Source organism: Geotrypetes seraphini, chromosome 1 (genome assembly GCF_902459505.1).
Source record: "Geotrypetes seraphini chromosome 1, aGeoSer1.1, whole genome shotgun sequence".
NCBI classification, from domain to species: domain Eukaryota; kingdom Metazoa; phylum Chordata; class Amphibia; order Gymnophiona; family Dermophiidae; genus Geotrypetes; species Geotrypetes seraphini.
Window position 1 is genome coordinate 385,963,764 of NC_047084.1, and position 27,271 is coordinate 385,991,034.

General features: G+C 43.9%; 1 protein-coding gene across 5 annotated transcripts in view; it reads right to left on the bottom strand.

The window, feature by feature from the left end:
• Window positions 1–27,271, bottom strand: part of GAK (cyclin G associated kinase) — a 652,499-nt gene that overhangs the window by 412,174 nt on the left and 213,054 nt on the right. For all 5 annotated transcript variants that reach the window (XM_033916764.1, XM_033916747.1, XM_033916757.1 and 2 more), the window contains 2 exons: window positions 9,961–10,073; window positions 3,067–3,178 (listed from right to left, as the gene is read on the bottom strand). In XM_033916764.1, coding sequence (XP_033772655.1) covers window positions 3,067–3,178; window positions 9,961–10,073 — 225 coding nt within the window. The remainder of the gene's footprint in view (window positions 1–3,066; window positions 3,179–9,960; window positions 10,074–27,271) is intronic.

A 27,271-nucleotide genomic window follows, 5' to 3' on the forward strand; every position in this document is an offset into this window, starting at 1 on the left:
TCTGGTCGCCGTACCTCAAGAAGGACATGGAGGTACTTGAGAGGGTCCAGAGAAGAGCAACTAAGCTAATAAAGGGCATGGAGGACCTCTCATATACTGACAGACTGAAAAAGCTAGGGCTTTTCTCCCTGGAAAAGCGGAGACTTAGAGGAGACATGATAGAAACCTTCAAGATCATGAAGGGCATAGAAAAAATAGACAGGGACAGATTTTTCAAATTAAGGTGATCAATAAGTACAAGGGGGCACTCAGAGAAATTGAAAGGGGAGAGGTTTAGAACAAACACCAGGAAGTTCTTTTTCACACAGAGGGTGGTGGATACATGGAACGCACTACCAGAGGATGTGATAAACAGGAGCACGCTAAAGGGGCTCAAAGAAGCTTTGGATAGGTACTTGGAAGACAAAGGGATTGAGGGGCACAGATAAGAGTAGAGGTAGATTATAGGGATGGGATTAGAGGTAAGTTACAAAATTAATCAGGGACCACTGGTCAGACACTAGGCCTGATGGGCTGCCGCGGGAGCGGACCGCTGAGCAAGATGGACCTCTGGTCTGACTCAGCGGGGGCAACTTCTTATGTTCTTATCCCCTCCTTCCATCTAGTGTCTGCTCCCTCTCTATACTTTCAGCGTCTGCTCCACTCACTCTATCCCCTCCCAAACAGCATTCTGCTCCCCTCTCTCTCCTGTCCCCACTTGCCTTCAGCATGTTACCCTTCCCCCTCTCCCTCCACTTCCCTTCAGTGCCACTCAACCTTTTCCCCTCATAGGGCCACCTTACTCCATTCCCCTTACCTTTGTGAGCGCTCTTCACTTTCTGAGATATCTGGACACGGCAATGTTCTCAAGTCCTGTGCCATTGTCCCAAAGCTTTACCTCTGACGGAAGCTGCCCAGGCAGAAACAGGAAGTGAATCAGAGGAAAAGCTTTGGGGCAGTCATGTAGGACTTGTGAGAATGGTTACCACGTCTGGACACCTCAGAAAGAGAAAATTCTTAAAAGTGCCCACAAAGGTGAGGGGAAGGGAGGGAGATGGCTAGAAGAGGGGAAGACATGCCCTGATGTTTTGGGGTTTTTTTTGCCGCCGACAGGAGGGAGCAAGTGTCGAGATCGCAAGGAGGACTGCTGACTAAGAGGGGTGGGAATGGAAGCAACAAGGCCATTCACTGCACCACGGGGCGGTGAATGGCCTTGTCCCTGTACCTGCTGCGACCAGTTTATTTTCCTCTCCATTTTGGTGGGTATCTGTCACTGTGTCATTCTCTACTTACAGTCTCCACAATGCCTGTCTGTCAAGCTCTGTCTGTGCAGCTGAAGTGAAGTGAAAGGATTTTCTGCCTCAGGTTTTCTCCAAACAGCTAAATCGGCAGGATCTTCAGGCTGCCAGTCTGACAGACCCCGACTGAAACCTCCAACCCCCCCCCAGGAACCTCTCTATGCAACCTGGGGGGGGGGGGGGTGGCGTGGCTGTAAAAATGAAGCCTGTGCCCTGATACCCCAAAGGTTGTTACACAGGGAACATTCAACCTGCACTTAAACCTCTGACAAAGTCAGAAGGTAAGCATATTCCCAGGGGGACGGACCCCAAGTTCCAAAGGCAGCACACAGCAGACAGGCTTCACAAGTCCACCTGAAGATTGCCCTGTGGAGCGGCAGTCCAGGTCTATGAAAACTTCAGCCTTTCCCAGGCAAAAAAACCCTCCAAATGATCTCAAGAGAAAAAAAAAAAGGAAGTAGAGCAGATCAGAAAGACTTCTGAATAGTCTGCTTACAGAAAGGAAAACTGCTATGGGTTGTGTGTTCCTCAGACAAGTAGGAGAAGATTAAAGTGTGTTGGATCCAACACTTGGTTTGCGGGTTGGGATAAAACACTGTCTCCAGAGTGGATGTAACAGAATGTGCCTTGGATCAGTAAATCATGAGATTTTGGGAATCCCAGTGGTATACAGAAATGGAAACTATGATTCACACAAAAAAACAGAGGACATAAGTACAAGAGACAAACACCTAAAACTACTCAAACTATTATCTACCTCTGATAAAAGCTTCATTTAACACAAGACAATCCCTACGTAAACGAAGTAGGTGAAAGTCTGGCTCTTCTCTCAAGCCATTAATGAAGAGGCAACTAGCCAGCTACTCACACATACAAGGATTAACATTGGCTGCCTATACTGCAGCACAACTTGCTTACCACAAACATTCAACATGAAGTTAGTTGAATGCACAACATACAATTTTTTCTTAACTTGTGTTATTCTCTAAGTTCACCTCTGCTTGTCCCTTTGCTATCTATCATGATGTTTTAATGTCTATTGTGTTGAAAGTAATATGAACAAGTACTTAATATTCCAATTGTTTATTGCCTATATATTATTTATTGCTATATATCATCTTAGATAAACTTCTTCAAAAAGGTAGTACATTTATGCTAATAATTAAATTCTAGGGAATGCGTTGAGACTGTTTGTAATGGACATTCTTCTATTACCTGCAGGATGCCATTTGAACCTTAGTTTTTTCCCTACCCAAACTGCAGTGAGAAAGATGGTGTTACCTGAATTAAACATGACATTCTAAAAGCAAAAAACTCAATATTCCCCATTAACAGAGAACTTATAGCATCTATCTGCTATAAAATAAAATTTTGAAGGAAAAACTTTGTGATCAGACTTAAGAGTATTGCAGTATGCACCCAACTCATTCCATGGAAGAAAATAAGACTAATAAAATGCACATTCCCTTGCATATGATTAGAAGAGCTTACAATCTTGCAAAAACTAGGACTCTATCCATGCCTCACTACCATTAATGATGGTATCCCAGATGCTACAGTGAATTTTCCTTAGCAAATTAGAAAACCTATATTTTAAAAAATATTATTGCTTTATTTGTACAGATATATACTTTATTAATTATATTGTACTTATTTATCTTGTCCATATTTTATACTGATGTTATCTTTCCTGTCCTATTATGAATTGGCTCTTTTTTATTTTTCAGTAAGTTTGAACATAGTCCTTTATGTCTCCGTTGTCGCTAATGCCAATAAAATGTATACATACCTGCATTGTATATATTGTTTAACTGTCCTGAAGGTTTGGGCCCTTGTGGCATGGCACTTACAGGCATTCTTAGATGAGCATTGTTTCCATAGCCACCATTTTCTTCTAAGAGCTGTAAAAATACACATCCACAAAAAAAAAATCAACTTAAATATTACTTTATTCATTTATGACACTTCTATTAGGGAAGTCAATCAATCTTAAATTTTAAAAGTTCAGACATTGCTTTCATGGATGTATGACTCTTACACCCATACAAAGTGGAATGAAATCACTGTATATACAAAAAAAAAACCCAAAAACCTAGGTTTAGATGCAACAACTGTGCTCAGGAATTTGCAGTTTTATCCAGTCATATACACTAATATAAAACAAATGTCAGCCATTAAACCAATCTGAAATTAGCAAATTTTGTTAAGAAAAGCTAATGCACTATAATTCAAATATATAAGCATACAAAATAAAAACAGCCAGGAAACATTGTGCACACTTAGGACCTGATTCTCCAAAAGTGCGTCCCGATTTTAGGCAGCTGTAGGCGTCCTACAGCTGTCTAATCAGCCAATCGGGATGCACATTTTTTTTAAAAAAATGCTCCCCAGGCAGGCCGCCTATATTGAAGGCGAAGCCCGCAAGACACCTAGGCCCTGATTCTGTATAGGACGCCCGGGAGAGGCGTCCTATTCAGAATTGGCCTAAACTAAACCCTGATTCTGTAACCGGCGTCCATGTTACAGATGCTGGTTAGAGAATCGGGTTAGATTAGACACGGCCCGCTTACCTTATCGCGGCAAGGGATCTCCTCTGCCGCTATAAGTATAGCGGGCCGCGGCCCCCTGACCGATCGCTGGCAGGAGGGTGCCCAAACCCTCCTGCCAGAAGATGCCCTCCCCCCGACACTACCGACCGCCCCCCCCCCCGACACTACCGACCGCCTCCCCCCAACATTACCGATCTCCCCCCCCCCCCGACAATATCGATCGCTGGCAGGAGGGTGCTCAATCCCTCCTGCCCGAAGACGCACCCCCCCCAGCGCTAACAACCCCCAAACCTCCACTCCACCAAACCTGTTCTTATGGCCACACGGGTCTTGCACGCCTCGTCGAAATGAGGCGGGCCCGCCCCTTCCCGGCCCATCCCGCCGAAGCCTAAGGCCTGATTGGCCCAGGCTTTAGAAGACAGTAACAATTTTCTTACATGTTTAGCTATTTTTCTTCCCTTCACAAATCCCACCTGAGCCTCATGAATAATGGAGGGCAGTACAGTAGCTAACCTATTAGCCATAATTTTCGCTAACAAATTAACCTCCGTATTCAATAAAGAAATAGGACGATATGATGACGCTTTTTCGGGGTCTTTATTCGGTTTAGGCAACACCAGAATTCGAGCCATATTCATACCTTCCGACAAAACTTCAGCACCAACCATAATATTAAACATCCTAGCAAATGGTTGGATAATCTCTTCACTTAATAGTTTATAAAATTCAATGCGCATACCATCCTCACCTGGCGCCTTCAGCAATGGACTATTCCCAATTGCCCAATACACTTCCCTCCAGAGTAATTGGCGCATTCAAACGCTCCCTATCACTCTCAGAGATACCAGGCAATTTTATCTCATCTAAATAGGGACCTGCCAAAATTCCCCTGTCTAACGGGGTATCATAAAGGGTCTTAAAATAGCGAAAAAAAATATCTCCAATCTCTTGATCTGTTATAACCCGCTTCCCTTGTTCATTTATCAAGGCCTGAACCCTATTGTGACCCATTCTAGATGAAACTAACCGGGCCAAAAGTTTTCACTCCTTATTCCCATGTTTATAAAGTTGGTACTTATAATAAACAAGGGATTTGTGTGCCCACTGATGTAAAAGAGAATTGAGAGTTACTTGATATTCCATCAACTCCTGTCTATGCACTGAGTCACCGAATTGTCCAAATTTCCTCCTAGCCTTTACAATATCCCTCTCCAAACGCAAAATTTCTCTATCTCGAGCTTTTTTAACATGACTACAATAACTTATAATGTCCCCCCCTCAATACTGCTTTTGCCGCTTTCCAAAATAAAATAGGATCTCCTTCTGCATGAGTATTATGCCTTTTGTAATCTTTCCAAATGACCAATAACCGTTCCCTATAATTTTGGTCCTTATACAATGCTAACGGAAATACTCAACGCCATATCCCCTGAGACCCTCTTCCTCCCTGCCACCTCACATGTACCCATGCATGATCAGAGATTGTATAAGGACCTATATCCGCCCACACCAACTGCCGAAATATAGTCTATACGAGATTGTGAACCATGTGCTCGAGACACATGGGTATAATCTTTCTCAGAACCATGTAGAACCCTCCAAGGGTCTATTAATTCCAGATTTTCACTAAATTATTGGAGTTCCCTCTCCCCTACCCGACTCAAAGCACTCCCTGGCCCCGTACAATCCAAACTAGAATCATAAACAGCATTAAAGTCTCCTACAATAATTAAAGAGACCTGAGTAAAAGATAACAATAAGCGAGTTAATTTGGCATAAAATGCCGGATCATTGTCATTAGGAGCATATACACAGCAAAATACAAAATTTTGCTGAGCTATCACCCCTTGACAGAGCACATATCGTCCCTCACCATCCTTAGAAAAAAATTTGTAGATTTTCCAAAAGATCCTTACGAAACAAAATCGCTACTCCTCTTGTGTTTTTTTTGTGCAGAAGCTGCCACACATTCCCCCACCCACCATTGCTTTAATTTCGAATGTTCAAGATCAGTCAAATGAGTCTCCTGAAGAAAGGCCACGTCCACTTTATGACGCTGTAATTGTTGCAAAATTTTTGAACGTTTAATGGGGGAATTGATTCCCCCCACATTCCAAGTTACAAAATTAACCAGAATCCATTTTCATTAACCATTTCACATCTTCATCCAACATTACCTGTGTAACCTGGTCATCTCAGCCACTGACCAGGCTCCACCAGAACACCAGCTGACCATCCGGAATCAAAGTTAAATAGAGAGCACTTGAGGACAAAGTCAGATAAATGGAGGAGATAATTAAAAATTAGGGAGAGATGGATTTTGGGTCCTCATAAGAATATAAGAGCATAACATTTACAGCTGCTGGATCAGACCAGTGTTCCATCGTGCCCAGCAATCCATACACATGGCGGCCCTTGGGTAAAAGGCCAGTGCCCTTTTTGAGTCTGCCCTTACTTGCATATGTTCTGTTCCAGTAGGAACTTATCCGACCTTGTCTTGAATCCCTGAAGGGTGCTTTCCCCTATAACAGCCTCCGGAGCGTTCCAGATTTCTACTATTCTCTGGGTGAAGAAGAACTTCCTTACGTTTGTACGGAATCTTTTCCCTTCTAACTTCATGACCTTCTTCATGTACAGCGACCAGTGCTGGACACAATACTCCGGGTGAGGGCGCACCATGGCCCGGTACAGCAGCATGATAACGTTCTTCGATCTGTTCGTGATCCTCTTCTTAATCATTCTTAGCATTCTGTTTGCCCTTTTCGCCGTCGCCGCCACACATTGCGCATATGGCTTCATCGACTTGTCAATCAGAACTCCCAAGTCTCTTTCCTGGGAGGTCTCTTCAAGTACCGCTCCGAACCTCCTGTATTCGTGCATGAGATTTTTGTTACCGACATGCATTATTTTACACTTATCCACGTTGAACCTCATTTGCCATGTCGCTGCCCATTTCTCGAGCTTGATTATGTCACGTTGCAGATCTTCGCAATCCCCCTGTGTCTTCACTACTCTGAATAACTTTGTAAGTATCGTCTGCAAATTTTATCACCTCACTTGTCGTACTAATGTCCAGATCATTTATAAAGATGTTGAAGAGCATGGGTCCAAGCACCAAGCCCTGTGGCACCCCACTGGTGATGCTCTTCCAGTCCGAGTATTGTCCATTTACCCCCCACTCTCTGTTTCCTATCCTCCAGCCAGTTTTTAATCCACATGTGTACTTCACCCTCGATTCCATGGCTCGCAATTTTTCAAAGTAGTCGTTCACACAGAACCTTGTCGAACACCTTCTGAAAATCCAGATATACAATGTCGACCAGGTCACCCTTGTCTATCTGCCTGTTTACTCCCTTGAAGAAGTGCAGCAAGTTCATCAAACAGGATCTGCCTTTGCTGAAGCCGTACTGGCTGGGCCTCATCAGATAGTGTCCATCAAAGTGATCAATAATGCGGTCCTTTATCAGTGCCTCTACCATCTTTCCCGGTACCGGAGATCAGACTCACTGGTCTGTAGTTTCCCGGATCACCCCTCGAACCTTTTTTGAAGATTGGCGTAACATTCGCCACCTTCCAGTCTTCCAGAATCTTTCCCAATTTGATCGACAGATTGGCTATTAGTTGAAGCAGTTCAGCTATAATCCCTTTCAGTTCCTTGATGACCCTCGGATGGATGACATCCGGTCCTGGGGATTTATCGCTCTTAAGCCTATCAATCTGCCAACATACCTATTCTAGACTGACCGTCAACACTGTCAGTTTCCTGTCTTTGTTTCCAGCATATAGCCTGATGGGTTCCGGTATGTTGTGTATATCCTCTTTGGTAAATACAGACGCAAAAAATGTATTCAGTTTGTCGGCGATGGCTTTGTCCTCCTTTAGCACTCTCTTTATTCCATGGTCATCCAATGGTCCCATCGCTTCCTTCGCAGGTCGTTTCCCCTTGATATATCGAAAGAACGGCTTGAAGTTTTTCGCCTCCTTGGTTATTTTTTTTCTCGTACTCTCTTTTGGCCCCTTTTACTGCCTTATGGCACCTGCGTTGATGTTGTTTGTGCTTAATCCAGTTTTCAGAAATAGGAGGCTAGGGACTGAGAGGAGATGGAGAATTGAGAGGTAGCTGAAAATTTAAAAAGAAGGGTGAGAAAGGGCAAGATTTGAGTGAACAGAGGCAAAAAAGTTAAGAAAGATCAATGGGAAAAATCAATATGTTGGAGATAGGCATAAGGAGGGAATGGTACATAAGAGAAGAGGAGAAAAAATGGACAGCAGACAGTGGGAAAAAAATTAGTAGAAAATAGACAAAAATCAAAAAGAGAAACAGGGACCAAGATGATGTAAAAACAAAATGACCACACAACAAAAGGTAGAAAAAATAATTTTATTTTCTTAATTCTTTATTGATTTTCACATAACAGTGCAATACACAAACATATAAACATATAATAAGTCAAGAAAAACACATTCATCTTACAGACAAATATTATTGTGTACTAAATGCTAAGATGACCATAGAAATATAATGGATGCCTTAGCATTTAGCGTGCGCTAATCTTTAGTGAGCGATAAATCGGTTAGTGCACCTTAATAAAAGGACCCCCTAAGTATCTTAATAAAAAATTTGGCCCGGGACTTAGCCTGTGTTTCAGATTTCAGCCCCTTATGTTATTTGAATTTGACACCCCTGCTCTAGACGCTGGAGGGGAAAGGTGCTATTTAGAGCCAACAATGATAATGTCGAGAAGAGCTCCTCTGACCTCTCCGGTACCAATCTGAAGACGACAGAATGAAGAAGTGTGTTGATGCTTCGACCTGGAATGATAATGTTTAGACTTAGAGTATTGATACATCGAAGGAGAACATTGATGTTTTGATGAGAAGCATCGATGTGGATGAATCGATGAAGAATGATGAACCAAAAGCAGGAGCAGCAATGGTAACATGTGGCCTTGATGCAATATGCTCAGGCTGGGCCGGTACCTTGGGAGTCGATTTAAGCAGTGGTGTGGACCACAGCTTAAGAATATTGCCAAACTCCCTTTGAAGGAAATCCTGCAGTTGTTCCCTGAAGACCTGCATCGGAATTGGTGGCTCAGCAGCCAATACCATTGGTACTGCAGTGCGTTGAGGGGTGAGTGACCTCAATGAGGTGTCACACCCCGTAGGAGAGATAGGCTGCACTGAGGGAGAACATCAGCATCAACGTTTTGCCTGTATTGAGGGACTCTATGCTGTAGAGGCCTATGACACTTGCTAGGAAGAGGATGTTAATTTAGCAGGTTTCCAGATGGTGGAACACCTTGCAATGTTGATGGAGAGTTGGATGGTGGTACTGCCGGTACCGATGATGTAGACTGATTACTGGAGTCTATAGTCAGCCCAAACAGTTTCTTGTTGAAGATGACAAATCTTTTGGGAGTGCTGTTGTAGGATAGAACATGATGGTCAGGCCCTAAACACTGAATACACCAACTACATGGGTCAGTAAGTGATATAGGGTGCAAGCACCTACAGCATTTTTAAAAAAACGGACAGGGGCTTCAACATCGAAGCAAAAGTTCTAGCAGCAAAATTGAAGGACTGAATGGTGTCGCCTAGAAGAAAAAAGAAATAATCTAAGTGGGCCTGATGGCCGTACTGAGGATGAAAGAAAATAATTTTCCTCTTTAAATATCTATTTATTTATTTATTTATTTTTTTTAAAAGAAAATAAAAGAAAGAAAAAAGGGTTTAGAAAACCCTAGCAAAAAGAATCATTTGACGGGAAGGCAAAAATACACTACTTCTTCACTCTGTGGAAAACAAAGAACTAAGGAACTGTGTGCCAACATCAGGTGGGAAGGCATTTATGCATGTGTGGTGCGGGCAGTCTCAAAGCTTTGCAAAGCTTAAAATACCAACACACTTTTAGCACTATCTGTACTGGGCTCCGTGGATGATGTCACCCACATGTGAGAATATGCTGCCTGCTTGTCCTAGGATAAATCTTTATAAAGTAAACATAAAAGGCACTTTTTTGATCAGTTCACATAGGGGCCCTGTTTTGAAATTACACCCTAAATGTGTAAATTTACTGTTCATTCAGATGCAGATTTACAAAAATATATATGTACTCTGTACAACTTAACTCTTACCTCTGTAATGGGCGATTTTGGATTCACATTTCTGGCTGCTGCAATATCCTGCAGTTGATTAACAAGCTCTGTTATAGTCAGCCTTTCCAGTGGGTTAACCTTCAGCATGGACCCTAAAGAACAATTACATTCAGATATCAGGACAGAACTGTGGTCTATTTCTACTCTTCATAAATGGCAGGATTCTTAATTTAAATAAATACATTCAACGTACCAAGTTGTAAAACATTTAGGGAATAAAATTTATAAAAATTGTTTTCATGATTAATAGCTTCTTATAACATGCCAATCTGTGTTAAAATATATGACATGATGGCATCTATTTTGCTGGGAAGTGTGTATAGGGATAGAGATTGCAAGTACTTGCCAATATGCTAATCTGCAAATAAACTATTATAACAACTCAAGAGCAGGTGTCATAAGGCACTTGAAAGGTTGGCACACTTTCTGTCACTTTTATACCGTATATACTCAACTATAAACCAAGATTCTTGGGCCCAACAAATGGCTCAAAACTGTCTCTTTATATTTGGGTCCCACCCCCCTACTGAACCTGTTGCAAGCCTCTGCAGGGACTGCTGTGAGAGTTGGTGATGCAGCAGTGGCCGGACAGGAGGGATCCCGCCTGCTTCCTGTCCTAGCCAATTCTAAGAATTTTCACCTTCCTCCCTCCTCTCCTGTGTACCTTTAGTATTCCTGGTGGTCCAGGGGTGAACTGCGGCAGGAGCGACCTTCCTTTGCTCCTGCTCACACAGAGCCACTAGCTCAGTTTGTATTTGAGTGAACATTTTCTCCCTAAATAATGGAGGGAAAATGTTATCTTGGTTTATGTTCAGATTGATTTATATTTGAGTATACTGTATATATTATGTACAGTGGTGCCTCGCATAACGGACGCCTCGCACAGCGAACGCTGCGCACAACGAACTTTATGTCTTGATCCGTACAACGAACTTCGTTTCACACAACGAAGTCGCCCGAGCTGCATCCTTCCGCGCAGGCACTGCGCTTAACTGCCCTCTCTCCGCCTGGTTCCCTCTTGCCCCCCCGACTCCCCGACACGATCGGGGCAAAAAGGAGCCCAAGCCCTCTTGCCCCGCCGATTCCCCAACTCCCCACACAATATCGGGCCAGGAGGGAGCCCAAGTCCTCCTGGCCACGGCGACCCCCTAACCCCACCCTGCACTACATTACGGGCAGGAGGGATCCCAGGCCCTCCTGCCCTCGACGCAAACCCCCCCTCCCCCCAACGACCGCCCCCCCAAGAACCTCCGACCGCCCCCCCAGCCGACCCGCGACCCCCCTGGCTGACCCCCACGACACCCCCAACCCCCTTCCCCGTACCTTTCTGTAGTTGGCCGGACAGACGGGAGCCAAACCCGCCTGTCCGGCAGGCAGCCAACGACGGAATGAGGCCGGATTGGCCCATCCGTCCCAAAGCTCCGCCTACTGGTGGGGCCTAAGGCGCCTGGGCCAATCAGAATAGGCCCGGGAGCCTTAGGTCCCTCCTGGGGGCGGGGCCTGAGGCACATGGGCCCAACCCGACCATGTGCCTCAGGCCCTGCCCCCAGGAGGGACCTAAGGCTCCCGGGCCTATTCTGATTGGCCCAGGCGCCTTAGGCCCCACCAGTAGGCGGAGCTTTGGGACGGATGGGCCAATCCGGCCTCATTCCGTCGATGGCTGCCTGCCGGACAGGCGGGTTTGGCTCCCGTCTGTCCGGCCAACTACAGAAAGGTACGGGGAAGGGGGTTGGGGGTGTCGTGGGGGTCGGCCAGGGGGGTCGCGGGTCGGCTGGGGGGGCGGTCGGAGGTTCTTGGGGGGGGGGGCGGTCGTTGGGGGGAGGGGGGGTTTGCGTCGAGGGCAGGAGGGCCTGGGATCCCTCCTGCCCGTAATGTAGTGCAGGGTGGGGTTAGGGGGTCGCCGTGGCCAGGAGGACTTGGGCTCCCTCCTGGCCCGATATTGTCGGGGAGTTGGGGAATCGGCGGGGCAAGAGGGCTTGAGCTCCCTCTTGCCCCGATCGTGTCGGGGAGTCGGGGGGGCAAGAGGGCTTGAGCTCCCTCTTGCCCCGATCGTGTCGGGGGGGCGGGGGGGGCAAGAGGGCTTGAGCTCCCTCTTGCCCTGATCGTGTCGGGGAGTCGGGGGGGCAAGAGGGCTTGAGCTCCCTCTTGCCCCGATCGTGTCGGGGAGTCGGGGGGGCAAGAGGGCTTGAGCTCCCTCTTGCCCCGATCGTGTCGGGGGTGCCAGGGACCACACGGAGTCACCCACCGTACCACCCGATTCGGGTAAGCGCAGGTATCGGTGGGTGGCTTATTTGCGGGGGGGTGCCTTATTTTACATTTTTTTCTAAAAAGGGGGGGCTGTCTTATTTGATGGCCCTGCCTTATCATCGGGGAAACACGGTAGAAAAAAAAAAAAAATGAACAGTTAAGTCCCAGTTTTTGCCGCTGAGACTCTGCCCTCTCACTGTAAAATTAGACTCTACTTAGTCTGTCTTTAAATTTAAAAAATGTGTGTTGTTTTAAAAAACAATTATGTTTTTAGATGTATCTAAATAAAAATAATAACCAAAAATTTATCTTTTTTTATGTCATCTTAGCATATTTTATGCTACAGAACGAATTATTTTTTTTAACATGTATTGTTATGGGAAAACGCGTTTCACATAACGAACTTTTCGCATAACAAACTTGCTCCTGGAACGAATTAAGTTCGTTGTGTGAGGCACCACTGTACTTTAATGAAATGGGGGTTAATATTCAGCCAGTGGCAGCAAGTGATTTGCTCACAACCAGAATTATTCCAGGATATTCAATGCTGGGTCTGGCACTGGATATCTGGTTTCTATACAGCTGACAACAGCACAGCATAGAACTCCTCGTCCTTACTCTGATAACTAAAATTAAACAGTTACTCAGTGCGGGCCAACAGGCAATACTTCTTCAATTTGACATCTCCGCAGCCTTTGATTCTGTTGCCCACTACCTTCTCCTAACAAAACTTTCAGAAATAGGAGTGACAGATGCCATTATAAACTGGTTCACTGACTTCCTCCAGAACAGAGAATACATCATCAAAAAGGATGGTGTTTACTCCAAAAGCTATAAAGCCTTCTTTGGAGTTCCGCAGGGCTCCCATTCTATTTAACTTGATCATGAGTTCACTAAGAAACATCAAATTTGAAGATGAAAGCATAATGTCATATGCAGATGATATTCTACTCCTCATCCCTGCAACAGACAACCAAACTGACACTATCAGAAAACTCTCAAACATAGAAAGAATCCAAACCTAGGCAACAATCCACAAGCTGAAGCTAAATACCTACAAAACCAAAGTTCTCTACTTTAACACCGCCCAACAGACAATACCAATAAGCATTACTCTCCATTCTGGTAGCACCCTCACAGTAGATAAAACCTCCAATATCCTAGCCTGCATCCTAGATTCCACACTAACTATGGAATCACAAATATTCCACCTCGAGAAGAAATCCCTCTCACCATGAAACAATTAAGACTAATAAGGCCATGCTTTCATCAACACCATTTTGCCCTGATTGTACAGATGATGATTCTGCCCCAGCTGGACTACTGTAACTCTGCCTACATGGGAATCAACGCCACCCTAGACCACAAAATGCAGCTTACTCAAAACACTGCTATAAGACTCGTATTCAAACTTAAAAACTTGACTCGGACTCCGCCTACCTCGAACAACTTCACTGGCTACCCATCTTATCTCAAATAAAATTCAAAACATCCTGCATTATACATAACATACTCTACGGAAACTCAGCCGCTCCTTTTATCCAACTCTTCTCTGAGGCATGGTCCGCCTCTTGTAGAACTCTTTAAAGCAGGGGTGCCCAACACGTTGATCGCGATCAACCGGTAGCTCAGGAAGGCAATGTGAGTCGATTGCAGAGCCCATCCCGGGCTCCGTGATAGACTCGTGTTGCCGTCCCGATCTACCGGGCCTATCAGCCTTCCTCTCCCCGACGTCAAAGACGCCGACGCCGGGCATTAGGCTGTTTTTGTCATTTCGGGGGGGGGGGGGGGAAGCGGGAGCGTGGCAGCAGCAGCCTGAAAAAGAAATCATCCTGGCCGGGGTCGTGTCATGCTCCGGAGCTTCTACAGCCTTCCTATCTCCCTCTCCCTTCTACCTGCTTCCGGCCACACCCCCTGCTCCGCAGCTCTCTTCGGCAACTCAGCAGCAGCGATCAACACAAGCTTCTGACGTCAGGGCCTACCCTCTGCGAGTCCCGCTTGTTTCAACTTCCTTTTTCCACAAAGGTGGGACTCGTAGAGGGAAGGCCTCTATGTTGGCAGCTTGTCTTGATCACCGCTGTGGACGAGTTGCTGAAGAGAGCCGCGGAGCAGGGGGGGGTGTTGCCAGGTGCAGGTAGAAGGGAGAGGGCCAGATGCAGGACTCGTGGGTGAGGGAGGAGAAGAGAGAGAAAAAGAGAGAGGGGTGGGAAACAAAAGGAAATATTTCATACTGGGCTGGGCCAGAGTGGAGGGAGGGTGGAAAGATTCTGGCTATAGGGTGCAGTAACAAAGGAAAAGGGGGGAAAGCTGAAAATGGAGATAGTGACACAAAGAAGAGAAAGGGTAAGCAGGACCTACTGAATAAGGATAGAGATACAGAGGGGACATGAAGATGAGGTGAAATAGAGACATAGAAGTAATGCTGAAAAAGTGTGTGTGGGGGGGAGATAAAGACATTGAAAGGGCAAATGGTGAACATGGGGTAAAGACAAGGACAGAGACAAATGAAGATTCTGAAAAAGTGGTGAGATAGGGATATAGGTGAGATGGACACAAAGAAGGGTGATGCTGTAAAATAGGTGGAATGGTAATTCTGACAGACACAGAAGGGAAATGCTGGATCAAGGAGAGATGGGGCTCAGGCTGGATGGAATGAGGAGAAATGTCTTGTTTTCCCGGAACTTCCTCTCCTACGTCAGAATTGATGTCAGGGAGCGGAATGCTGGTCAGCGCGACGCTTCTGCAGGGAAAGCTTGGGACGGCGGTGGCTTCAAACCGAGTGGCTTGGGGGAGGGCACGGAGAAAGAAAGAAAGGGGGCAGACAGGGAGACAGAAAGAAGGGGGAACAGGGAGACAGAAAGAAAAAGTTGGGGGAGAGAATGAGGTCTGGAGGAGAGGAAACATACAGGAGGCTGAAAGAAAGGAAGAAAGATTGGATGCACAGTCAGAAGAAGAAAGTGCAACCAGAGACTCATGAAATCACCAAACAGCAAAGGTAGGAAAAATGATTTTATTTTCAATTTAGTGATCAAAATGTGTCGATTTTGAGAATTTATATCTGCTGTCTATATTTTGCACTATGGCTCCCTTTTACTAAACCGCAATAGCGCTTTTTAGCACAGGGAGCCTATGAGCATTGAGAGCAGCGCGAGGCATTCAGCGTAACTCCCTGTGCTAAAACCTACTATTGTGGTTTAGTAAAAAGGGAGGGGGTGTATTTGTCTATTTTTGTATTTTGTTACTGAGGTGACATTGCATAGAGTCATCTGCCGTGACCTCTTTGAAAAAACCCAGAATATGAATAATTAACATTTTCTCTGCCTTTCAGTGTTTTTTTTTAATTTTATTGTTGGTAGATCATTTTGACTTAGTCATCATAAAAGTAGCTCGCAAGCCCATAAAATGTGGGCACCCCTGCTTTAAAGGATACAACTAAACCTCCCCTCAACAAGAAAATCGCAAATAATAGGTGAATATTCCACTCAATGTTCATTTTTCTGGGAGTCAAAACTTGGAATGACCTCGCAGAAACAATCAGAATAGAACCCAGCCACACCTTATTTCAGAAGAAACTGAAGACCCTTCTCTTTGAAAACTAAACTCTACATGAACCTTCGGAATACTCTCTTTTATGACTTGGCCTTTCCTACCTCTTTTCTGTTAAATTTCCTCCTTCCCCTCATGATTCTACCATGTCCTATGTAACCCTTTTTCTTCTCTGTAAGTCGTCTTGAGCCTGTATAAGTAATGTGTGACGCACAAATATTAGATTAGACTAACACAAACCACCTCTTCTCTCTCGTTAGATGACCAAGCTCCCTACAAACCAGGAAAGTGCTATGAGAAACATGGTTCTCCAATCTTAATGGAGTATCAAAATGGTTTTCACTATGAGGGGCATCAGAGGATATGCATAAATAAGGCCTCTCCCCAAATCAGGAGGAATGCATCCAAGGATAGTTTGTCATGCAACCCTATCCTGGAGCAAAACTGAGGCACTTTGTTGCTTAACAGAATGGCAAAGAGATCTATTAATGGGATGCCCACTCTCAAAATGCCTTGCTGTCAATCTCATCATCCAGAGACCAGTCATGGAATTGCAGAACTTTTTCTTGCCAACAGATATGTGGCAGAGTGAAATGGCCCATTTTCACATTCATATGGTCTTCCAGCATAGTAGGAAGGACCCTCCTCCCTTCCATCCTGCTTCTTTATACAATACATTGTTTATTTAGTTCTCCATATGATCCAGGATGACCTTGTTGGACAATCCATCTCTGAAAGCCTTCAAACTATTCTGAATAGTTCTAGGCTTTGGGAAGTTTGTCTGACAAAGTTTTCCATGAGCCCTGGGTGTGAAGACCATCTAGATCAGTGTTCTTCAAACTTTTTACACCTATGTACCGGCGGAAATAAAAATGTATTTTATGGACTGGCAAACTACTAAGACTGAAATAAAAACCAATGTAGATAGTATTTTTATTTATTAATTAAATAATTTAAATTTATAGTAATTGACATTATTTAGTGTGACTTCTACTGTTGCTGTTTGTTAGCAAATCAGATATAAATGGCTGAAGTTTTGTTTCTGAGAGACGAAGTGCTGCATTAACATCCATTTGATTTCCCTGTTTGGTTTTTATTATTGACATGGCTGAAAAAGTCTTCATGCACAAAAGGAAGTTGAAAAAACAATCAACAATTTTATTGCTTTATCACTCAATGTTGAATATTGTTTTTCTAGTGATATCCAAAATTGAGACAATGACTGGCAGCCAGCAGGTGAATGCCACAGAGCTAGCATAAAATAGGAAGAAAGAGAGAAAAGAGCATGCTCTCTCTCATCCTCTTCTTTCCCCCTTTCACCCCTGGTGATGCTTTTAGGTTCCTAAACACAAAAATCTCTTGGATTGGTATAAAGTTGCAAAACTCCAAATTCTTCACGGACCCAGGGCAGGATTAATTCTTTGAGGACCCCTAGGCACACAGGTACACTGGGCCCCCTGGACCTATCCCACACCTGCCCCACCTCCTGTCCCTCCCCCATTTATTTACCTGTTTTCTTCTTTACTTATTTCCACTTGATTTCTTTTTTCTTTTATTTTAAAATTCAAAACAAAGACAAAGATTACTAACAGTGCCAGTGTACAGTTTTTCTTCAATGCAACCCCTAAACATCTCTGAACAAATCCCCCCTTCCTTCCCACCTACCTGCCCAGGACTTAAACTATGAACCCTTCCCATATGTATACAAAGTGTACTGCTCCTATATGTCTCCTGTGAACAGACATCTTTTTTTCCTTGCATGAATATTTCATTAGTACATTTGAAGAAGTTCTATCCCAGGGATCTCAAAGTCCCTCCTTGAGGGCCGCAATCCAGTTGGGTTTTCAAGATTCCCCAATGAATATGCATTGAAAGGAGTGCATGCACATAGATCTTGTGCATATTCATTGGGGAAATCCTGAAAACCCGACTGGATTGCGGCCCTCAAGGAGGGACTTTGAGAGACCCCTGTTCTATCCTGTATCTAGTGAGGTGACTTCTAAATTTCTTACACATCATTCCAATGTCTATCTTCCCTTTGCATCTCTATCTATCCTGTCAAGATCTACCCACTGCGTCTTTGTCCCTTTGTACCCCTGTGATCATTATTATCCTTCTGTGTCCCCACATCTCTTCTCCATCCAGAATTCTCCCTCTGTGTCTCTCCCTATTCTCCATGCACAGCATCTCTTCTCTGGGCATCATCTTTCTATTCTTTTCTGCCCGGAGCCCAGGTCCCCCACCTTATGTCTTGTATGCCTTCCTTGCTCTTCCCCTGTTGTTAGCATCTCTCCCTCCCTGAGTCCATTGTCACCCATCCACTCTCTCTACCCCCTTCTCCACACAGTCCAGCAGCATCTCTCTTTCTTCCTCCCTCCAGATCCAGTAGCAACTCTCCCTTTATTTTCCTCTGTCCAGCAGCAGCTCCCCCTTCACTATAGCACAGTTACTTACCTTATCCAGGGACAGCAGGCAGCTATTCTCATATATGGGTGACGTCACCGACGGAGCCTCGATGCGGAAGCCTCGCAAGCAGATTTGCTTGAAGAAACTAAAAGTTTCGAGTCAGCCGCACATGCACGAGTGCATTCCCGGCCAGCACAGGGCGCGTCTCCTCAGTTCATATAGCTAGCAGAGAAGCCAACCAGGGGAGGTGGGTGGACTGTGAGAATAGCTGCCTGCTGTCCCTGGATAACACATGTTACGGTAAGTAACTGTGCTTTATCCCAAGACAAGCAGGCAGCCTATTCTAAGCTAACCAGAATGGGGATGCAATGACATCATCAGAGAAGATGGTAGCCTAATGTGAATGCTCCGTCTTCAACCATCTTGTGAATTAAATTGATGCATATTGGCAGCTTCTTGGATGACTCAAGAATGAAGGAGGAAAGTTAAACTTCCCTTGCGGACTGCGTTGGTCAGAGGAGAGTTTTGACAGCTAATTGAAGTTTTTAAGCGCTGTCAGTAGTGGTCAGCTGTGTGGCGGGGTTTGCCGTTGATGCCTGCTGTCGGATCCAGTGGTCAGCGCTCAAGTGACAGCTAAGTGAAGTTTTGTGCGCTGTGGGCGGCGGTCAGCTGTGTGTTGCCTGAAATTAGCGGATCTAGTTGGCGATCAGGAAGGAAACTTCCGATTCAAAATTGAAGGAGGAAAGTGTTTTGGAAGCGGAGGTCAGCTGTATGTTTGAGAATAGCTGTTGGTCAGCACTTAAGAAGGAAACTTCCATGAAGGAGGAAAGTTTGGCAGCTGAATGAACAACCACACTCTGCTACTACTATCATCTATATGAAGTTATGTATTTGTCAGCGGTGGTCAGCTGTGAGGCGGTTTTGCCGTTGAAATCAACTGTCGGACACGAGCATTGTTGGCTATCGGGTGGTCTTGAGCTGGCAGTGACTTGAGGATACAGTCGGCTGATATTTTGTTTCTTTTTGCCTGCCTGCTCGATCTAATTGGTTGTGTTGGTCAGAGGAGTATTGAAGATTTTAGGTGCTGTCAGCGGCGGTCAGTAATCAACTGTCACAAGCGAGCACTGACTGCTATACAGTGACTGTTCAATCGGGAGGACTTGAGCTAACATTGAGTTGAGGAGACAGTCCAGTCGCCTGATCTAGTTTACTCCTTGTTATATCTAACTGCGGGTCTGCTTGCCTGTTTTGGATCTCTTACCTAGGAGCTGAACACATTTGGAGTAATATGCCTGCTTCGGTTTGCTTGCTATATGAAATTCTGGATCATCAGCTGTGAGAAAGTCTGGGCACAGATTATCAGGCAAAATCCAGCTGTATAACAAAAGTGATTCTATGCTGCCATCTAGAGGTTGTTTAAAACAATCTGAATCATTGAATCTATTTTGAATGTTATCTGGACTGAAACATGTCTTCGCGGAGAAAACTGGGCAGTTATGGATTTGTTGGTAAGAAGTTGGGAGCTTCAAGATCGGTGGAAGTTGGTTCGCAAGAAGCTAATTTAATGGAATTGGGAGCTGAAAAAGGAAATGAAATAGAACTTCATGATAGTTCACGGGAGGCGCCAGATTCTTTGAGAGATCTGCTTTTGGATATTCGTAAGGAAATGCAATCTCTGCATCTTGATGTGACAAAAGCTGTAACGGGTTTAAAGCATGAAATTGGGGAGTTGGTGAAGCGACAAGATTTGGTGGAAACACATGTTAACACAATGACTGAAGACATTATTGCAGTGCAATACGAAGTGGCAAAAGTTCACTTGGAGGAGTCGGCAATTTTAGATAAGTTGGAAGATCTAGAAAATAGATCTCAGAGGTGTAATCTAAGAATCAGGGGGGTTCCGGAAGAACATGCTTATTTGGATACTCGCAGAACTGCTTTGGACATTTGTAAAGACATTCTCACTACTACAAAGTCAGGTATGGGACAGGTACCGGAGATTGAAATTGATCGGGTGCAAAGGGCTCTGGGGCGTCCTAAATCCAAATTACCTCGATACATTATTTTGTGTCTGGGAAGCTGTCGAATGAAGGAGGAAATCTTTCAAGCAGCAATAAAACTAAAGGATTACAAATGGAACAATTTACGACTGGATATTTATCAGGATGTTGCGGAAGTTACCTTACAAAAAAGGAAGGAAATGCAAGAGGTGACTACTTATCTTCGTAAAGAACGTATTAAATATAGATGGATTTTTCCATTTGCTTTGGCTTTGACAGTGGGGAGTACAACTAGTCATGTTCAAACTGTAGTGGAAGCTTGGACGGAGTTACAAAAATTAGGAGCTCCTAATCTTCCGGTGATAGAATATGCTGGTGATCAAGGAAAAGATATAATTGGTTCTTCCGGATGGTGTCGACAAACCAAAGGAGCCTCTGCAAAAAGTACAGGAAATCAACAGGTTTAAGAAGAATTATTGTCATTCCTGGACTTTTCTTTTTTTTTTTTTTTAATTGGATTGCATGTAGTGTGAGGATGTTTTGTGGATTGTGAAGTTAATTGGTGTGTGGTTTGAGTGCTGTTTGAGTGCGGAAAGTGTGTTGAATAGATTGCTAGGATTAATATTGGGGATGGAAATAGTGGTGGGTCTGTCTGAGAGTGGTAAAGTGTGTTGAAAGGGATGTTCTGAAGGTGGGGATTTTTTTTAGGTGTTTATCTGGAAGTTGAAGAAGTATTTTGGGGTGGTTGGGATGATGAGGTTACTTCTCTCTTGTGATCTTAAGATCTATATGGTAGGTCTTGAGATACAATTCTGGGTAGGGTATAGGGTGGTGGGAAATTATAGTGGTAAAGTAGGGGAAGAATTGGGAATAAAGGGATGGGTGAAAGGAAATGGTATTCTCTTTCTAGCTTTGAAACTGGATGATCAGCTGATGTTAGGGTGGAACTTGGTCAGTGGCTGGGACGGCCGGGTTACACGGATTTTGATAGAGGAGTATGTGGAATGGCTAACAAAAATGGATCCTGGTTAATTTTATATCTTGGAACATGGAGCGAATTAATTCTCCCATCAAATGTACAAAAATTTTAAAGCAATTACAACGTCACAAGGTGGATGTGGCCTTTCTTCAAGAGACTCATTTAAATGATATTGAACATATGAAATTGAAGCAATGGTGGGTTGGGGAATGTGTGGCAGCTTTTGCACAAAGTAAACACAGAGGAGTAGCGATTTTGTTTTGTAGGGGTCTAGTGGATAATTTACAAATTTTGAGTAAAGATGGAGAGGGACGATATGTACTCTGTAAAGGGATTATAGCGCAACATAATTTTGTCTTTTGCTGTGTATGCCCCACATGATAGTGATCTGGGATTTTTTTACCAATTTAACCCGATTATTATTGCCTTTTGCTCAGGTCTCTTTAATTATTGGGGGTGATTTTAATGCTGTGCATGATTCTAATTTGGATAGTACGGGGCCAGGGGGTACTATGTGTCGAATAGGGGAAAGGGAGATCCAAAAATTTAGTGAAAATCTGGAATTAATAGATTCTTGGAGGTATTACATGGATTTGAGAGGGATTATACTCGTGTATCTCGAGCACATGACACACAATCTCTTATTGAGTACATTTGGGTAACGGATTCAGTGTTTCGGAATTTGGTATAGACGGATATAGGTCCTTATACAATTTCTGATCATGCATGGGTATATGCGAGGTGGCAGAATGGTAGGAGGTCTCAAAAGATGTAGCAATCTGTGTTCCTGCTAGCACTATATAGGGACAAAAAATATAGTGAACGATTATTGAGTACATGGATAGATTATAAGAAGCATAATGCTCATGCAGAAGAGGATCCTATTTTATTTTGGGAAGCGGCAAAGGCGGTGTTGAGAGGAGATACAATAAGTTATAGCTGTCATGTTAAAAAAAGCTTGGGATAAGGAAATTTTGCGTTTGGAAAGGGATATTGAAAAGGTTAGGAAGAAATATGGGCATTCGGGTGACTCAACGCTTAGACAGAAATTGATGGAATACCAAATAACTCTCAATTCCCTTCTACATCAGCGAGCACATAAATCTACAGCTTATTATAAATTTCAACTGTATAAACAAGGGAATAAAGGGGGAAAACTATTAACCCGTTTGGTTTCATCTAGAATAGGTCCCAATAGGGTTAGAGCCTTGATAAATGAACAAGGGAGGCGGGTTATAACTGATCCGGAGATAGGAGATATTTTTTTTCGCTATTACAAATCTCTTTATGGTCCTCTGTTAGAAAGGGGCTTATTAACAAATTCATATTTGGATGGGATAAAATTGCCCTGTATTTCTGAGAGTGATAGGGTGTGTTATGCCCAGGGGTGACCTCAGCATATTACTGACATGTTCCGCATATTACTTACTGACATGTTCAGAATATTAATGATATGTATCCTAAAGTCTGCTTGCTTACCTGAACTCCTGACCTCCAAAGAACAGTAAAACCAGATGATCATCAGTAAAGACAGATGGGAGACTACATCACAAGGAAGAGGCCAGTAACATCAAAAGGATCTTGACCTCTTTTGACCTGGGTGTTGTCAAAACAGATATCAAAAGACCAGGACCAACTGTCTTACTAAGAGGCCAGTATCTTGACCTCTTTTGACCTGGGTGTTGTCAAAACAGATAACAAAAGAGGCCCGTAACATCAAAAGAACTGAGATCTCCTATCTTGACCTCTTTGACCTGAATATTGTCCAAACAACTTCAAAGGGACCGACCTGGGGTGTGCCTGAATCAAAGGACGCTGTTACTGCAGGACCAGCTGTTTAACTCAGCAGCTTATAAGGACGGAATTCTGCTCCTAGAATCTAGAATCCTAGCCGGCTACAGGAACAGAAGCCACGAGGCTAAAGGGTCAGTCTCCCGTGTCCACTCACCTATCAATTGTATGGATTCTCCAATTGGGAAGGGAGTGTTTGCTTGGGATACGGTGAAGGTATTTAATTCTTATCATGTATATATATGTATAATAAAGTGTTATTGTTTATGCTTTATATTGTCTGGGTGCTTTCCTGAGTGTTACTGATCATCCCACCTGTATGAAATTAGTGGCAGAACAGGGTGCGTCAGAATGAGCCAATTACTCCAGAAGAAGTGTACTGGGCAATTGGGAATAGTCCTTTGCTGAAGGCGCCAGGTGAGGATGGCATGCGAATAGAGTTTTATAAACTTTTAAAAGAAGAGATTATCAATCCACTTGCAAGGATGTTTTTTTTGTTTGTTTTTTTTTTTAATTCTTTATTTGATTACTCGTTACAGTACATTAATAACAAATATTCATGAATGACCACAGCAAACTCAATATAGAGAACATTAAAACACAGGCAATTAGTCAACCGTGTCCTAGTCTACATTATCATGGTCGCCAGTATCTTTTTAAAAAGAAAGAAAAAAAAATCAAATACATCAATCTACCATCTAAGGACAGGCAAATGGCATTTATATTTTATACATCATCCTCCAAAAATAAAAATCAATAATAGAAATTAAACTTTCAGCAAAGGTTTCTCTTTAATAAAGTCTTCTAACTGGACTGGATCATAAAGCACATATTTATCACTTCCATACGATATAAGGCATTTGCATGGGAATTTCAAAAAGAAAGTAGCTCCAACTGACAAAACCTTGGGCTTTAGCTGAAGGAACTGCTTCCTTTTAAACTGGGTTTGTCTAGAGACATCAGGGAAAATTATCACCCGTTGGCCACAAAACATCTCTTGTTTTTTCACAAAGTATAATTTTAAAATAGCTTGTTTTTCCAACTCTGTCTTAAAGGTCACAAGAAGAGTTGCTCGCTTATCTATTATATCTTTAGATGATTCTAGAAACTGTGAAACATTCAAACTATCAGGTGACACCATTTTATCCATTTCACCTTCATCTGCCATTCCCTTGGAATCTCTTGAGATGTAATAGAGATTATCAACTTTAAAAGCCTCCACATTAGTATAATTTAATATCTCCTTCAAATACATTCTCAAGAGTTCCATCGGGGACAGATAATGTGTAATTGGAAAATTTAATATACGAAGATTTTTAACCCTAATAGAATTTTCCATTTTTTCTAATCTAGAATGCATCACCATACTATCCTTAATATTAGAAACAGCACTAGCTTGTAAAGTGCTTACTGCCTGGTCCAATTTTTCAAACTTCACAGCTGTTTCACCAATTTTACCTTCTTGCTCTTTAATTTTCTTTTTGTTTATTTTTAAAGAAAAGTCTCAGCAACCAGTTTTTATCTGGTGCGAGAGCTACTGTCAAAAGTAAAGTTGCTGGGGTCACTAATTCTTTATCAGATATTTCCAAAATATTAGATATATTCATTAAATCATGTCCCAATTTCTGTTGCTGTTGTTGGTCCTGGGTCTTGTTTGGAAGATAATAGACCTGCGTAAATGGTGGTGATGACTCTTCAGAAAGCTCCAATACTTCCGTCATATAACGTTTCAACATTTCCCTAGGGGCTATCATAGGAACCCTGGGGAAATTAATCAGTCTAAGGTTATTATTACGAGAAAAATTTTCCATTACCTCCATCTTCCTTCTTAAGTTAGTGTTATCTTTAATTAATGCCTCAGTAATTTGTTTGGAGACTTTTAATTCTTGATGGACATTCTGTACTGAAGTGTTAGAGTCTTCAAGTCCAATCTTTAAAATTTTTAATCTCGGTTTCATGGTCATTAAGTTTCTTTTCCAGTTGTTGTAATTGTGGATTTATGGATCTTGCCAAATTGGCTACAAGATCCCACAGAGAGTCCAATGTTACCTCTCGGGGCTTCTCAATTTGAAAAGAATGTAAGTTTAATTTAGTTAGCTCACCCTCTGGCAACGTGTCTCGTACAACAGTCTGTCGAGTTCGCTCCTCAGTCTTCCTCCTCAGTCTCCACACTCAGACTCCTCTGCTCCGGCAGGGAGTCCTGCAACACAGTCCCCCTCTTGTTCTCCTTAGCCTCCGGGAGGAGGTGAACTCCAACCTCCGGAAGTACCTCCACTCGCGGGGAACTGGTGGACTGAGGGCGTGGGGGAGGTGCTCTCACATCGGGGCTCAGCGATGTCTCCAACCCCATGGAGAACGGCATAGATGCGCCTTCACCATGCGTCTCCTGCAGGGGACTCCCCGAAGATATTGGCGTGCCCTGCATTCTCCTCACCAGCTCCTCGATGTTGCCGAAGACGGCCGTTCTGGAGCGCTGCGAGGCTCCAGCAGCGCTTCGTCCCCTCCTCTTCGGCATTGCTCAAAAGAGGTAACAAAAATTTACGAAGTAAAAGGAAATTTGAAGGAGCTTCAGGGAGAGTGAAACTCAAACAACCTTTCATGCGGCCATCTTGGAAGACTCCACAAGTAGGGATTGGTGAGATAACTGTGAATTCTCAAATCCTTTACAATGGAGAGTTTTATATCTGGAGTCTAATTTGCCTGGAATAGCTGGAATTGTATAAGGAGGCTCCAGGCATCTGGTAAAAGTTTGAGACAAAAGCTTGTGAAGAGGAAGCTTAAGTTAGAGAGTTGCGCGGGGACAGAAATCCCACCCGTCCCCACCCGTCCCCGCCAAAATCCCACCCATCCCCACCCGTCCCCGTGAGGAATCCCTCCGTCCCCACCCGTCCCCGTGAGGAATCCCTCCGTCCCCACCCGTCCCCGCGAGGAATCCCCTCCGTCCCCACCCGTCCCCGCGAGGAATCCCCTCCGTCCCCACCCGTCCCCGCGAGGAATCCCCTCCGTCACCATCCTTCCCTATAAACTTCAGAAATAGTTATTTTATTTAATTATGCTACTGAATTAAAGGCTCTGGTAGAGACCCATTTACAAATAAGCAAAGAGACTATTAATTGGGAAATATTAATTGGGAAGAATACATACTTTGTAAATGGGTTTCTACCAGAACCTCTAATGTAAATATAAAATATAAATACTCAGCTGATGAGAACCCACAAACTGTCAGCTGAGGACTTCCTCTGCAGTTGGCCTGGGGTCCCTTTTGCCAAGCTTGGCAGGCAGCAGTAGCGTCCCTGAGTCACAGATGCTGGCACCTCAGTGGCTCATGGATGCTGCCAGCGACTGCTGCGCTTGGTGGAGGGGAGTTCTGACCATCTCTAGAGGAGGTCCTCTGCTGGCGGTGCTTGGGGATCCCCACCAGTCACAGCAAGGGCCAACAAGTACTTCAACACTGTAGAAATAAAACCAGAAATGCATTTCCTTTTCTTTTGAACACAAAATAAAGATATCTGCCATATACATTTCCCAAGGCAGATGACTCTATGCAATGTCACCTCGGTAACAAAATACAAAAATAGACAAATACACCCCCTCCCTTTTTACTAAACCACAATAGTAGGTTTTAGCACAGGGAGTTACGCTGAATGCCTCGCGCTGCTCTCAATGCTCATAGGCTCCCTGCGCTAAAAAACAATATTGCGGTTTAGTAAAAGGGAGCCATAGTGCAAAATATAGACAGCAGATATAAATTCTCAAAACAGACACATTTTGATCACTAAATTGAAAATAAAATCATTTTTCCTACCTTTGCTGTTTGGTGATTTCATGAGTCTCTGGTTGCACTTTCTTCTTCTGACTGTGCATCCAATCTTTCTTCCTTTCTTTCAGCCTCCTGTATGTTTCCTCTCCTCCAGACCTCATTCTCTCCCCCAACTTTTTCTTTCTGTCTCCCTGTTCCCCCTTCTTTCTGTCTCTCTGTCTGCCCCCTTTCTTTCTTTCTCCATGCCCTCCCCCAAGCCACTCGGTTTGCTGCCACAGCCATCGGAGAATAGCCCCTAAGCCACCGCCGTCCCAAGCTTTCCCTGCAGAAGCGTCGCGCTGACCAGCATTCCGCTCCCTGACGTCAATTCTGACGTAGGAGAGGAAGTTCCGGGCCAACAAGGCATTTCTCCTCATTCCATCCAGCCTGAGCCCCATCTCTCCTTGATCCAGCATTTCCCTTCTGTGTCTGTCAGAATTACCATTCCACCTATTTTCCAGCATCACCCTTCTTTGTGTCCATCTCACCTATATCCGTATCCCACCACTTTTTCAGAATCTT